We start from the raw sequence: 12,953 nt of genomic DNA on the forward strand, positions 1-12,953 counted from the left end.
TTCTCCTTCTACTCCAAAGTTAAGTTTGTTCCATGATTATTTTTAGAGGTTCTGTTCTATTCCACAGTGGGAGTGTTATTATTTTTGTGATATGTTCTGCCATTTTAGTAGGATTTTGGTAGAGAACTTATGTTAAATAAAAGAAAAATCAGGATTTTATAAAATATTTATATGGTATAATTCTTATACAGCCAATAGAATTTTAAGTGAAATTTTTGTGGAAATTAAAAGGCTTATCAAACTCTAATTATATAAATAAACATATAGAAAATATTAGAATATATGGTAAAATATTAATAGTAAATAAGATTATTTTAGTTTTCCAAGTTTTCCCCCAAAAAACAGTTATTTAGAAATACAAAGATAAATATTTTTATATTACACATTAATATAAAAATATTACACCTTAGCCATGTGAAAATGATATCAGCTTGAAAGAAAGGACATTTTTTTAATCAATAGGAATGTATGCACTTGATAAAAACAAAACATTCAAACATATAGACAACTGTAAATTTAAAAATGAAAGTCTTTCATCTGTCCTCAGACTTACTACTCATACTAGTCTTCAGAACCTAAGCTTTTGCTTAGCTCTTGGAGGAAAAAAAAAAACCTTGAAGCAGATCTCCCCATTTCGATTCCTCCAGAGTCTAATACTTGACTTATATTGAGTCAAGTAAGTGTGGTCTAGGGGTGATGAATTCCCTCAGCTTTTGTTTATCTTGAAATGTCTTAATCTCATTTTGAAAGACAGTTTTGCCAGATACAGGGTTCTTGTTTGGCAATATTTTCCTTTCAGCACTTTAAATATGTCATCCCACTGCCTTCTTGCCTCCATGGTTTCTGATGAGAAATTGTCCTAGTCTTGTTGAGGCTGTCTTGTACAGGATGCCTTGCTTCTCCGTCTTGCAGCTTTCAGAATTATGTCTATCTTTGGCATGCAGCAGTTTGATTATGTAATCTTGTGTGTCTTATTTGGGTTTATCCTGTTTGAAGCTCACTGAACATCTTGAATGTGTATATTCATGTCTTGCACTGAATCTGCAAAGTTTCAGCCATTATTTCTTTGAATATTCTCTCTGCCTCTTTCTCTTTTTCCCTCTCTCTCTCTCCTTAGACTCCCACAGTGCATATATACTGGTATGCTTGATGGTGTCCCACTAGTTCCTCAGGCTCTCTCCAATTTTTTTTACTCTTTATTCTTTCTCCTCCTCAGACTGAGTGACTCCAAGTGTTCAAGTTCCCTTGTTCAATTCTTCTACCAGCTCCAGTCTGCTGTTGAGTCCCTCTAGGGACTTTTTTGTTTCTTTGATCTTCATCTGTTTGGTAACTTTCATAACTTCTGTCTCTTTATTGATATTCTCTTCGTGTTCATCTATCATTTTCCTAATGTCCTTTAGGTTCTTGGTGCATGTTTTCCTTTATCTCTTTGAGCATATTTAGGATGCTTTTTTTAACAAAGTTTTTGTCTTATGTCCCAGGTCTGGTGCTTCTCATTGATGGTATCTAAGGCTTTACTCTTCTCTTTGTCTGGGCCATTGCTTCCTCACTCTTTGTATGTTTTGTAATCTTTTGTTAAGACGCAAACTTTGGTATTTTAATGTGTTATTGCTGGAATTAGACTCTGAGGCATCTGTCCCAGCTATTATTTTGACAGATTTCCTTGAATGCCAGGAGCTAAAAAAACAAAAAAACAAAAATAAAGAAAACATGTTTCCCAATCTGCAAAGACCAAAGTTCTCTCCTTTGGTGCTTGGCGATCCAGTGAATTTAGAGAACAGCACAAGGCAAAAGCATAGGGGCCTCCTGGTCTTTTCCATGAATGCACCTTGTCCTGAGCATGTGCACATGGCCCTAGGAATTCCCCCATTTCCATGGGCGTGAGCATCCCCTCGTCCCAAGGAAAGAGCGTTTTCTCATGGTCCTGGGCAGGGCACTCTAAGTCCCTCAGCCAGCAAACCTTTGTTCCAGGAAGGGCAAGTTCTGAGATGAGGAGCCTGTGATGAGTATGTTGGCTCAGTGCCTCAGCTGTCTCAGACAGACTGGATTACTCTGTTCCCCCCAAAACCAAGACCAGACCCACACTGGGAGCATGGGCCAGCTCTACACCAAACCAGTGAGGAGATGGGGGAGGGACCGGCTGGTCACCAGGAGGACCTAGTGTTCTTAAGTTGCCTTTTTCTTGACTCAGTGTTTTCCCTGTTACTCCAACCTTTCACTGTTTTTCTGGAGCTCTGAAAAAAGATGCTTCTCTCAATTCTTGCTGGTCATTTAAAGCTCCTGTGAGGGCAGAACCCTGGAGCATCCTACTCCCACCATCTTGCTTGGGACAGGGTCCCCAGCAAGTATTTTTAAACCTTTTTATTGGTGTTCTGAAATTTAACAATGATATAATCTGTAGCTGATTCTCTTTCCACTCTTCCTACTTGTGCATTTATAAAACATGTCTCAAGATACACATTTTACTATTTTTTTTTAAATATACATCCTTCACCATTTTGTTTTCTCTTTGCAGAATTCTCACAAGATGGATTTTATATCTCATGGATTAATATTAGTAAATTTCCGATATGTTTATGTTCTTGTTTATTTTTTCCTACCATCTCTGTTCTAGGGAAATTTTCTGGCTTTACCATCACCCCTTCTGTTGATTTTTTGGGGATGAGGGGTAATCACTTCTTAATGTCCAACAGATCTTTTTCCCTACCTGCTTCCTTCTTCAGTTTCTTTTTAATTTATGGCATCATTGTCTTTACATATATCTCTGGAAAATACTAACTAGAATTATTTTAAGTAACTCTTCAGTTCCCTCAGTTATCTTTGTTTCTTTGGGGCCAGTTATGTGTGTATTCATTTTGGTCCCTTTTTATTTTACTTTTGGTCTCCCTCAAATGCTCAGAGATCCTTGGCTGTTTGTGTATATTTAAGAATGAATGATTAGGTTGATCAAAGTAGGTAAATGGTGTGGGGTTCTTGTGCCATGGAACAATTTCTCCCACAGGCTTCTTCCTTGAATGAGAGGGTTAATAGGTACCTCTAGGTACATGAGGATGGTAAACAGTTGGCAGACTTCACTCTTGGATGTGTGGGCGGGGATCAGAGACAGATGCTAACACATACTCCACAGCCCACCCTGGCCTAAAGTCAAAACGAGGGCACCTTTACTCAGGAACACCAACACCAATATAAAAATCTCTCTCAAATGAAGTGTTCAGTTTCTCTTCATAGTCTTCCACTTTTTATCTTGGAATAAGTATCAGGCTATCAGTTTCTCTTTGGATATGGAAGAAGAATGAGACCAGAATGGACCAGATATGGAAGAAAACCTGACCAGAACAGATTTTCCACAAACAGTCCTTCAAATAACTGTTTTACTCTCTGACCTACTACCCACCTGTGTTGTTAGGAGTCTCTCCCAGACTCTTACATCTGGTAAATCAACTCATTGTCTCAGCTGTCATATTCTGGGATGAAGCTGTTTTATGCATCAGTATATAGTTTTTCATTCCTAGAAATTCATTCATAACTTTGCTCCAGTGACACCTCAGAACCACCTCCTCCCAGTCTCATTATTTCCTTTTATATTGCTTTCTTATCCTTTCAGTGGAATATAGTGAAGAGAGAAACATGCTTAGTCCATCATCTTAAATTGTGCAACAGGATGCATTTAATGGTATTTTATTTCTATCTGCAAATAGCATTCTGAATTCTCAGTGTTCTTAAATCAGTTAATATATAATGTTTCAATGATGCAGGGTAAGAAGCCATTTTGATCTTTAGGAGTTTCCAGTAGTCTTGATTCTCACATTGTACAGTACTTGAGTTTGTTCAAATGCTCTCTCCTCTCATCGTAGATCAGAACCATTTATGTCCTCTACTATTCCATTAAATAATAGTAGGATACTTTGTCCATGGATAAAAATAAATAAGGTATGGTCTTAGTCCTTATAGACTCATAAGAGTAAACAGTCTAGATGGGTAAAAAAAAAAAAAAGTCGTTAAATGGTAATAATAGATTCCATAATGTATTAAAAGCTATTCTCATGTTGCAAAATGAAGCATATAGGTATTAACCTAACCAGTAAAAGGATTCTCAGTCAGTACCTATGCTTTTTCTATATCCATACCACAGTGAGATTTAAGCTAATTTGATATTTAAGATTTCAAGAACTAAATAAACTTTCCTCCTCTACAGTTTTGACACATGATGAACTCTAGCCCTGCTGTTTTGCCTAAGGAAGATGAGAGTATGACAAGAAATCTGCCATCTGCTGGGAGAGTGTGGAACCACTACTGTTAGGAAGAAGTTTCATTAAGATCAGTGATATTCTTCAATTTTAAAAACATCTTAATTATTGAAAATATTTGTACCTAATATATTGAATAAGTTTCAATTAGCTAATAAATTACCATTAGGTATTTAAAACTAGATTTTTCCTTTTTCCTGACTGCTTAAAACAAAGGGTTATCACCAGTTAAAAGTTTGATATTCTTTCAGATAACCAGTAGAACATACCTGACTGGCTGCCTTCCTGGAAGTTTAGCAAAACCATCAATATCCTTGTGTTCTCCAGCTTTATGTTATGTGTATTTATATTTCCTTCTTCAAAAAACTGCATTTAACTTTAGAGAAATGTATTTTCTACTTTTTTCTTCTGAGGACTCATGGTAATCTCTGATTAATAAAAAAAATTAAGCCATTTATACTTTATTGTTTTAAAATGGAAATAGTATTGCACTGTAATCATATATTGTAGGTATCTTAAACCATATGATGTTTGAACACTGTGGTGTATTTTTTAACATATCTAGTTTTTATTTCATAAAATGATATTCATTGGCATATGCTGTGTATTAATAAATAGATTAATAGCAATAGTAAAGGTTCAGAAACCATCCAACCACCTTAGAATCAAAGCATCTTGAGATTGGAAGAAACTGATTAATACCATTTGCACCCCTTCCTCTGAAGGTATGAAGTGAGGTTGGAAAATCATGATCTCTCTAGAGCAGGGATCTTAACCTTTTTTGTTCCACAGACTCCTTTGCCAGTCAAGTGAAAACCATGGCCCCTTACTAAGTCCATTCTGTATTGTGTATTATTTAATAAATATATCACACCCACACCAACACATCCCCAGAAGAATAATGTTTTTTTGAATTTCAATTCAAGCTCACAGGACCACTTGTTAAGAACGCCTACTCTAGATGATTCTGCTTGTAAGTGAAGTTTTGGGGAATATTTAATAGAGTTAAGTGCATCAGTTCCTCCCCTACCATGCTCTCTCAGGTGAAAACCTCCAAGAGTGATTGAGGATTCATTCACTACCTCTAGAGATAATCTGGTTCTATAGTGAGCCACAAATTACCAGTAGTCTCTCCTCATTGTTCCCTTTAGCTGTTCAGAACAAGCCTAATCCATCTCTCTTCAACAGCACAGTCCATAAAATATTTGAAAATAACTGCTCTGCCCCCAGCAGCTTCAGTCCTTCCTAATAAGAGATCACGAAACCTCTCTCTGTCCTTGTCACCCTACCTTTATTCCTTGTTCATGTTTATCTATGATAAAATGGAGTATTCCAGGTATGGTCTAACCTGGTGGAACTAGATGATTCCTGTGGGTTCAAAAGACTCTATCAAAGGCTCGAATGCTAACTTGTCCTGGGGTGACCCACTCAATAGTGCTCTCCAGCTCACTCCTCTTTGAAGTCAGATATAGCTATCGTTTGGGCTTGGTGAGAGGTAAGAGACTATGTAAGAATCTAGCTTAGGTCAAATGTTCCAACCTAGCTAATCAGGGTTCTGCTAGGTGTTTTAGACAGAACCCCCTATTGAAAATAAGGTGGCAGTTTGCTTTACCTTTGATTTCACATCTTTAACAATCTTGTGGGAAGAAACGCTGACTGGGCAGAGGCACCTGATTCCCATCCTTATTACTATTAATACCAATAATAACAACTACCACCTCCAATGTTCTGTATTCTATATTTCACAGAGTAAAAGCTAAAATTGCAGAGTAATGTAAATACCTTGATAGCTCCTTTCCCAGTTTGGCCCTTGCAATCTGAACAGCTTCATTTACATGTCTAATATCCAGATGATGATACATATGAAAAAAATCTAGACTTTTATATATATATATAAAATAATGAAGCTTTATTCCTTTACAGGGAAGGTATTTTCAAAGTGGTTCATTTTAAAACTTTTATGTCAAGAGTATATAGGGAAGCGGATTTGGCCCAACAGACAGGGCGTCCGCCTACCACATGGGAGGTCCGCGGTTAAAACCCCGGGCCTCCTTGACCTGTGTGCAGCTGGCCCATGCGCAGTGCTGATGCGCACAAGGAGTGCCGTGCCACACAGGGGTGTCCCCTGCATAGGGGAGCCCCACGTGCAAGAAGTGCGCCCCGTAAGGACAGCCACCCAGCGTGAAAGGAAGTGCAGCTTGCCCAGGAATGGTGCCACACACAAGGAGAGCTGACACAACAAAAAGAGACAAAGATTCCCGGTGCCGCTGGCTGATAAGGACAGAAGCGGTCATAGAAGAACACACAGCGAATGGACAGAGAGAGCAGACAACTGGGGGCGGGAGGGGGGGGGGAGGGGAGAAAAATAAATAAAAAATAATAAATCTTTTAAAAATAAATAAAGCCAAGAAATAATTCTTTCTAACATAACCAGTACCTTCCTTCAAAAACATTTAAATTACTACCATGCACCAAGCTGACCTTCTGACGTTACTGGACCAGAAAAAGCGACAGGCATTAAGTATCTCAATGAAAATGTTACGAGGGGAAATCATCAAGAAAGGTCTAAGAAAGTGAGTGATGTTTAAGATGAAACTAACTGAAGGGTTAAGCACAAGCCAGGAAAAGAATAGGACAGAGGTAGTTCTGTTCATTTGAGGACTGAAAGGCAGTCAATGGGACTGGAGCCAAGATGCACAAGGTCATGCCACAGACTTTGTAAACCAGGGTAAGAGATTCGATGATAAGATCTTAAAGTACAATAAATGATTTTAACATGCATTAATAGTAATCCAAAAATGCTCACTTGGAGAGTTTTTATACTTGTATTTTTCCTAATAGTTTTATTTATTCCTGACATCGCTGCTTACTATATCAAGTAAAAGCTCTAGATAAGGACAAATAGCTCTGTTTCTGGGATTTGCTCTTTCCCTTTTTCTTCACAGCTCAATAGTAAATTTCCCAGGTCTGAGGCCTTCTTACACAGGCAGTGCCCTCACTGCATGTTGACATCCAGAGTGTGTCTAGTAGGAGAAAGAGACGCTTTGGATATTTTATTTGCACACATAAAAAACTGCTATAGAATGAAATCTCTCCATTTTAATGAGGTTTTACTAACTTGAGGTGACCAGCACAAACACTGCAGTAAAACAAAACAGTGCAACAGGCAGTATATAGAAGTGGTGTATCAATAAAATCCTGAAACGATAAGTAAAATGCTACTTGTTAGAAGAATTATCAAATTCTCTAAAGCTTCTTTCACACAGGAAAAAAAAAAAGGGACACTTAGGGAAACCAGCCCAAGAAAGAAAATCCTTTATCTGTACATACCAATGACATACTGTCCTCAATGATATACCTGTAGAAATCTATAAGTTAACAGGGAAGTATACAAATACCCAAAAGACTCTGACAATTTAAATCCACTAAGAAATGGTGCAAGCAATGGTTTCTCCCCATGCTTCTAAAAAACATGTTTAATTTTGCTTTCATTAGACCTTGTATAACCTTTTCAGCAGCCCATCCCAGCCATGGCTGCTCAGCCCTTAAGAATATATAACTTAGGGCAGAAATAATGTATATCCCAGTAGGCTGACCCCTGCATTCTTTAATCATGAAAAGCAGACCTGGATGAAGGTTGCTACCTCAGAGATGTCTCCTATATGCATATTTTGCTTCCATTTATCATAGAATTACTTCCAAGCAAATAAAAGTTTTGCTAAGTTCCTAATCTCTGTAATGTGAAATGTAAACTTTAACATTAAAATAATTGGATGTCTTTTTTTTTTTTAAGGATCATTAAGCATTGATCCAGGAATGGGGAGGAGGTAGAGAGGGAGAGGATGTTAGGGATCTTCTCTTCCTTTCTTTGTTCTCCTAGCAATTCTCCCACCTACTACACATATTTCATTTTCTTCAGACTAAGGCTGACTATCCATGTATTACAAAGATATCATGAGAATAATTAAGAATAATTAAGCTTTGAGCTTTCTGAAAAAGTTCTATAAATTTAAGTATTTTAAACTCAAGGGTATGAAACATATAATCTGGAGAAAAGAAAGCTATTTTTATTTGTAATCAGAAATCTGATTTAGACAGGTAGCAGAGCCTTCCCCCCTCCACCACCACACACACAACTTTTGGACCTTAATAGAAATTAAGTTATAGAATGAAACTGCAAGTCTTTAAACAAAGGCAATTTAAGTTTTAGATTGTGATAATATTGAAATTGAATCGCCTGCCTCTTAAGCCCTAGCAGTCCTAGCTAGCAGAGGTTAAGAGATTTCATCAAATCTGCTTTCCTGGTGTTCTTTCTCTAACAATTTTGCATTAACTAAGGAGCCAATTTGTCACCTTGGTCATTGGTTCTGTTTTACAAAGTTGGAACATCTACAATGGATTTTCTTAGAATTTCTTATACCCACAGAAATGAATCAAAAGCAAAAAAGTACTGATATGACCATAAATATTTTTATTAAATGTGAAAATACATGGGCATAAAAATACCCATATTTATAGACATCTCTGAGACCCATTTCAGTTAATTTTAGGTTCCTTTTTCATTAAAACACTAATTTGAGATGTATTAAGTTACTTGGTCTTGTCTCATTCAAAACAAACTACACATTTACAGTAGGAGTAGTATTTTAACTTCTCAAACATCTCCAGTTTTTACTTCCTCCGATCTCTGCTGGTAAAAAGGCTCAACCACAGACAAGTGCAACAAAACTATACACAAAGCCACGCAGTGGCTAATTTTACTCTTCATTCATTAAGCAAATGAATCATCTTTTTAAAAAATTATCCCTGCCTATTACCATCATTTGAAATTACAGAATAAATTCTGCCACTAAAAAAAAGGAATGGTCTGATTTAGTTGTTGACAAATCAGCATTTGCCTCCCTCCTTTCTTTGTAAATATAGAAAAGTAAACTACATTCAACAAAGTTACATGAATTTATCTAGGTGATTCTTGAAGTGTACTCAAGGTCAGTCAACAGTGTTGTGTTCTAATACAACTGACTGATGAACCATTTTTAACTTACGCATTTTTCTTTTCTAATTTAAGCACTTTTCTTCCTGGTGAATGTCAAACATAACTTTTGACCAGTTTCACTTTTAAAGGTGAAATTTTCAATTTCCCACCATGAATAGAAAATGGGTCCAATTTCAAACTGTGACTCTAATTTAGCTTTTTTTCTACTGTTATTGGTAATATTTTTTTCTTAAAAGAACCGTGGGTAGTCCATTCCAAATTTTCTGTTTTCATACTGTTTAAAGATAGAATTTTAATACTGACTAAAGAGAAAGACGTTTTAAAATATTATGTTCCATCCAATTTACATTAGTAAACTACTAAAGTTGTTTTCAAGTTTTCATTTATTCACAGCAAGAATACACAAACTTTCAGAATTGGGAGGTGAATTAAACTTAGTCTCCCAATTTTAGAATTTTTTTCACAATATTTATAGGTCGATGTGTTTAATACTTCTTACTGTGGGAAATATCTGCAATGTACAGATCAGGTATACCTACCACTTATGGAGCTCACCAAAAGGGGTTAGTTTAAGAACTGAATATAATATAGGTAAGGACAGGCTATCCCTTTCTGAGTTGTACCTGGCAGAATTAACTTGGCAGCTGCAAAGTGGAAAGTGAAAGTAGGGGGAAAATTAAAAAAGGAGTAAAAAGTGTTTTAGGTAATATGCTTTTCCATTGCATAATGACACCCTAAGCCAGCAGGTAGGAGGAACAACTATTCCTTTACACACCAGAATTTTTCTTCATCATCACTGTTTAAGGAAAGCATGGTGTAACCATCTTTCCATTTAGGTAGACACCAGAAGACTGCTGATGGCTATCAAGGCTGGAAGTTAAAGGCTATTTTCTTCATTAATCAGAAAACAATAGACTAGAGAACACATTTCCCTCAACAGAGTTGACATTGCCAATGCCAAATATAGCTTAGCTTCTCTCTCTATTGAAAACAGGCAAGATAACTCTCTATGTGTCTGTTATGATTAAATAATAAGCTATGGTGAGACTTTAGGAACAAGGGTCATGGTTGTTATAAAGTGGGGGAAAAAAATCAAAACCCTCAGGACAGCAGGTTGATAAGCAGCTGGGCAATAGGTGCCCAAGAAACACCTCTCCAATGTGATCTAGTGTGATCTAGCCTGTTGCTAGCTTTTCATCCTTTCCTCCAAATTAAAGGGCAAGTGATCTGATACATTCTTTTGTCCTGATTCTGTGTGAAATGTCTTACTTTTGAAAGTAGAGGTTACTACTATATTTTCAAAGAGGTCACAGTGATATCATAAACCAAGGAATCAGATTGAAAAATATTGCTGATAAAACTAAGATTACTAAGACTAAAGAATGACAAAATTGAGTTTACCTTGGAAATTATTTTAAGGCTTGAATTTTGAGACATTAAAACAAAATGAAAGCTGCACGCTTTTTACTAGTTTTCAAAATGCAATGTTAAGTTTATTGGTAAGAAATAGACTTCTAAAAAGAATGAAAAATACTTAAGTGTTTTGCTCAACTATGTGACTTGTATCCCACAGTTTAAAAAAAATGTTTCCCCATATGTTTCAGGAGGACTGCAGAAGAAAAAGTTTTGTGCTTGGCTGTTGTAGACACTAGTGGTCAGAATGCCTCCACGAAAATTTACAATGCTTGATTTCATGAAAAAATATTTATAGTAGACCCTTTGCTGCTTAAAACCTTCAAAGTGCTCTGAAGCTAAAACAAAAACGTTTCCAGAATAAAGTTAATGATTCTTACCTAAAATAACTCTCTTAGATTTTAAATTTAGCATCAACAGTTCCATAAAGATTCAATGTTCTTGATTAAAGTAACACTCATTTTTGGGGGGCAAAAAATTATCTAGTATCCAAAGACTGAAAAGTTAAGAAAAAGGTATCCAAAGAGAAAATGCCATCTCATTAAATGAAATGATAATGGGAAATAGCCAGAGGTGACTAGTTTTACAAGCCTGTTTTTTTAAGGTTGTGTTGTTTTTTGTTTTTTGTAGGCATGAGAACAGATAGTGCCATCAAGGTCTGGTAAAGGAGCTTATCCTCCTTAACATCCACCAGCAAACAAGCCCAGTGGGGGAGTCACTACAGTCCCACGGGGTGAGACCTGGATGAAAGAAAAGGAGAAAAAGGAGCTGCCTCACTGTATTTAATAACAGCAAACAGTGGGCATTCTCTGTTTTTATTGACTGACTTTACATTTCTAAGCAAATCCTGTAATAGGAAATTCTGTAAAACTGAGAACCTCTGTTATTTAAAAAGTACTTCAATCTATACTTTAGCAAAATTATTTTAATTAATATACCTGCTAAATTATCTAGAATGATTTCACAAATCTTTTAGTTGATTTGTTATGCTTAATACTAAATAAAAGGGACCATATTTTTCACAATTACATTCTATTTCAGTGGTTCTCAGTAAAGTATTTTCCCCCAGGTATTGAACAGAAAGGCACAAAATATGTAATTAACACCAATCAAAACTTGACTATATTCAACTACCATTTGATAGGTTTTCTAAAAAATGGACTCTCGCCTTTCTTTCTTTAATGACTGCCATATTAATCCAAGTAAGGAAACATTGAAACATATGGAAAGTAAAGGAGGCTCAGTATTTAAGTTATTTGCAAATGACTTGACTGACCAAAATCTAAACAAAGTTGTTTCAAAGAACATACAGCTCAAAATGTTAATATTCTAAGAATACTGAACCAAAATCCATTCTCATGAAGATTACAGCTTCTTCTTACACATGTAGGCACTGACATACTATGCAAGGCTGTGAAGACAGGAATAATTTCTCCATGCTCCAGTGTTGAAAAATATAAAATACATAAGCCCTTCCACAGGTGAGCTTGCCTCTGGACCATTTCTTCCAGGCATTCATGAAATGTATACAGGCTGCTTTGTTAGAAATAGAATGTTCCTTGCCTCTCTGCCCTCACAAACCCATCAACCATAATTCTAAAATGGATAAGAACAAAGTTTTCCTATTAAAATAACTCTTTGGTTATGGACAACAGAAAGATTTGAAATTTTTTTTCATTAAGATCTTGAAACAAGGTTTCTTTGTTTTTAATCTTAAAAAAAAATCAGGAAAAAGCAGAAAAATAGTTGGTTTAATTGAAGTGAAATTTAAATCTAAATGGTCCGCCTGAGCTGAAGGGATTAAACCCTTGCCATGAGTTCCAACTTCTGTGGAAAGGGTTGCCGCCACCTCCTTGTTGACTCTCTGCATCCAGAGGATCTTCTCCATCATCAAACTTTTTCCTCATTTCTATAAAACAAATCAGCATATTAGGGCAAGGTATTGACTAAGGTGTCTGAAGGATTGTCTTTTTTAGTGGGTAGGGTTAGGATTGGGTAAAACTTCATTTATAAAAATAACTGTGCCTGGTATTTGAATTCACGCTCTCCCATTTTCACTAGAGAAACACCAGTCGCAGAGAAGCAGATGAGGGTTTGGAGTTGAAAATGGGTATCCAATGAAATTCAGGAATTCTGAATTTCCTCAGCACACAAGAAGCTATCCAAGCTTGGCAGTTACCCAAGGAAATTCTTCTCTGGAAAAAAAAAGTGAATAATACCAAAGAAAGAGACCTACCCCCCCCCCCCCCCCACAGTCACATTCTTCAGATTAAGCAACCATGTCACCACCATAATCC

The 12,953-nt window shown here is 36.3% G+C and overlaps 2 protein-coding genes and 1 long non-coding RNA gene across 3 annotated transcripts in view; 1 reads left to right on the forward strand and 2 right to left on the reverse strand.

Annotated features, from left to right (window-relative positions):
• UGGT2 (UDP-glucose glycoprotein glucosyltransferase 2) overlaps positions 1-4,704 on the forward strand; it is a 287,143-nt gene extending 282,439 nt beyond the window's left edge. Inside the window, exon 39 of the mRNA XM_004463565.5 lies at positions 4,196-4,704. Within this exon, the coding sequence (XP_004463622.2) occupies positions 4,196-4,218 (23 nt within the window). The 3' untranslated portion in view covers positions 4,219-4,704. The remainder of the gene's footprint in view (positions 1-4,195) is intronic.
• On the reverse strand, positions 3,645-4,651 carry LOC139436528 (uncharacterized). Its single transcript, XR_011645816.1, has 2 exons — positions 4,517-4,651; positions 3,645-3,970 (listed from the first exon to the last, which is right to left on the reverse strand). It is a non-coding gene; the product is annotated as an uncharacterized lncRNA (long non-coding RNA).
• A 3,991-nt stretch (positions 4,705-8,695) lies between the features above and the next one.
• DNAJC3 (DnaJ heat shock protein family (Hsp40) member C3) overlaps positions 8,696-12,953 on the reverse strand; it is a 123,951-nt gene continuing 119,693 nt past the window's right edge. Inside the window, exon 12 of the mRNA XM_004463564.3 lies at positions 8,696-12,565. Within this exon, the coding sequence (XP_004463621.1) occupies positions 12,408-12,565 (158 nt within the window). The 3' untranslated portion in view covers positions 8,696-12,407. The remainder of the gene's footprint in view (positions 12,566-12,953) is intronic.

The sequence above is a fragment of the Dasypus novemcinctus genome, chromosome 15 (genome assembly GCF_030445035.2).
Source record: "Dasypus novemcinctus isolate mDasNov1 chromosome 15, mDasNov1.1.hap2, whole genome shotgun sequence".
Taxonomy (NCBI): Eukaryota; Metazoa; Chordata; class Mammalia; order Cingulata; family Dasypodidae; genus Dasypus; species Dasypus novemcinctus.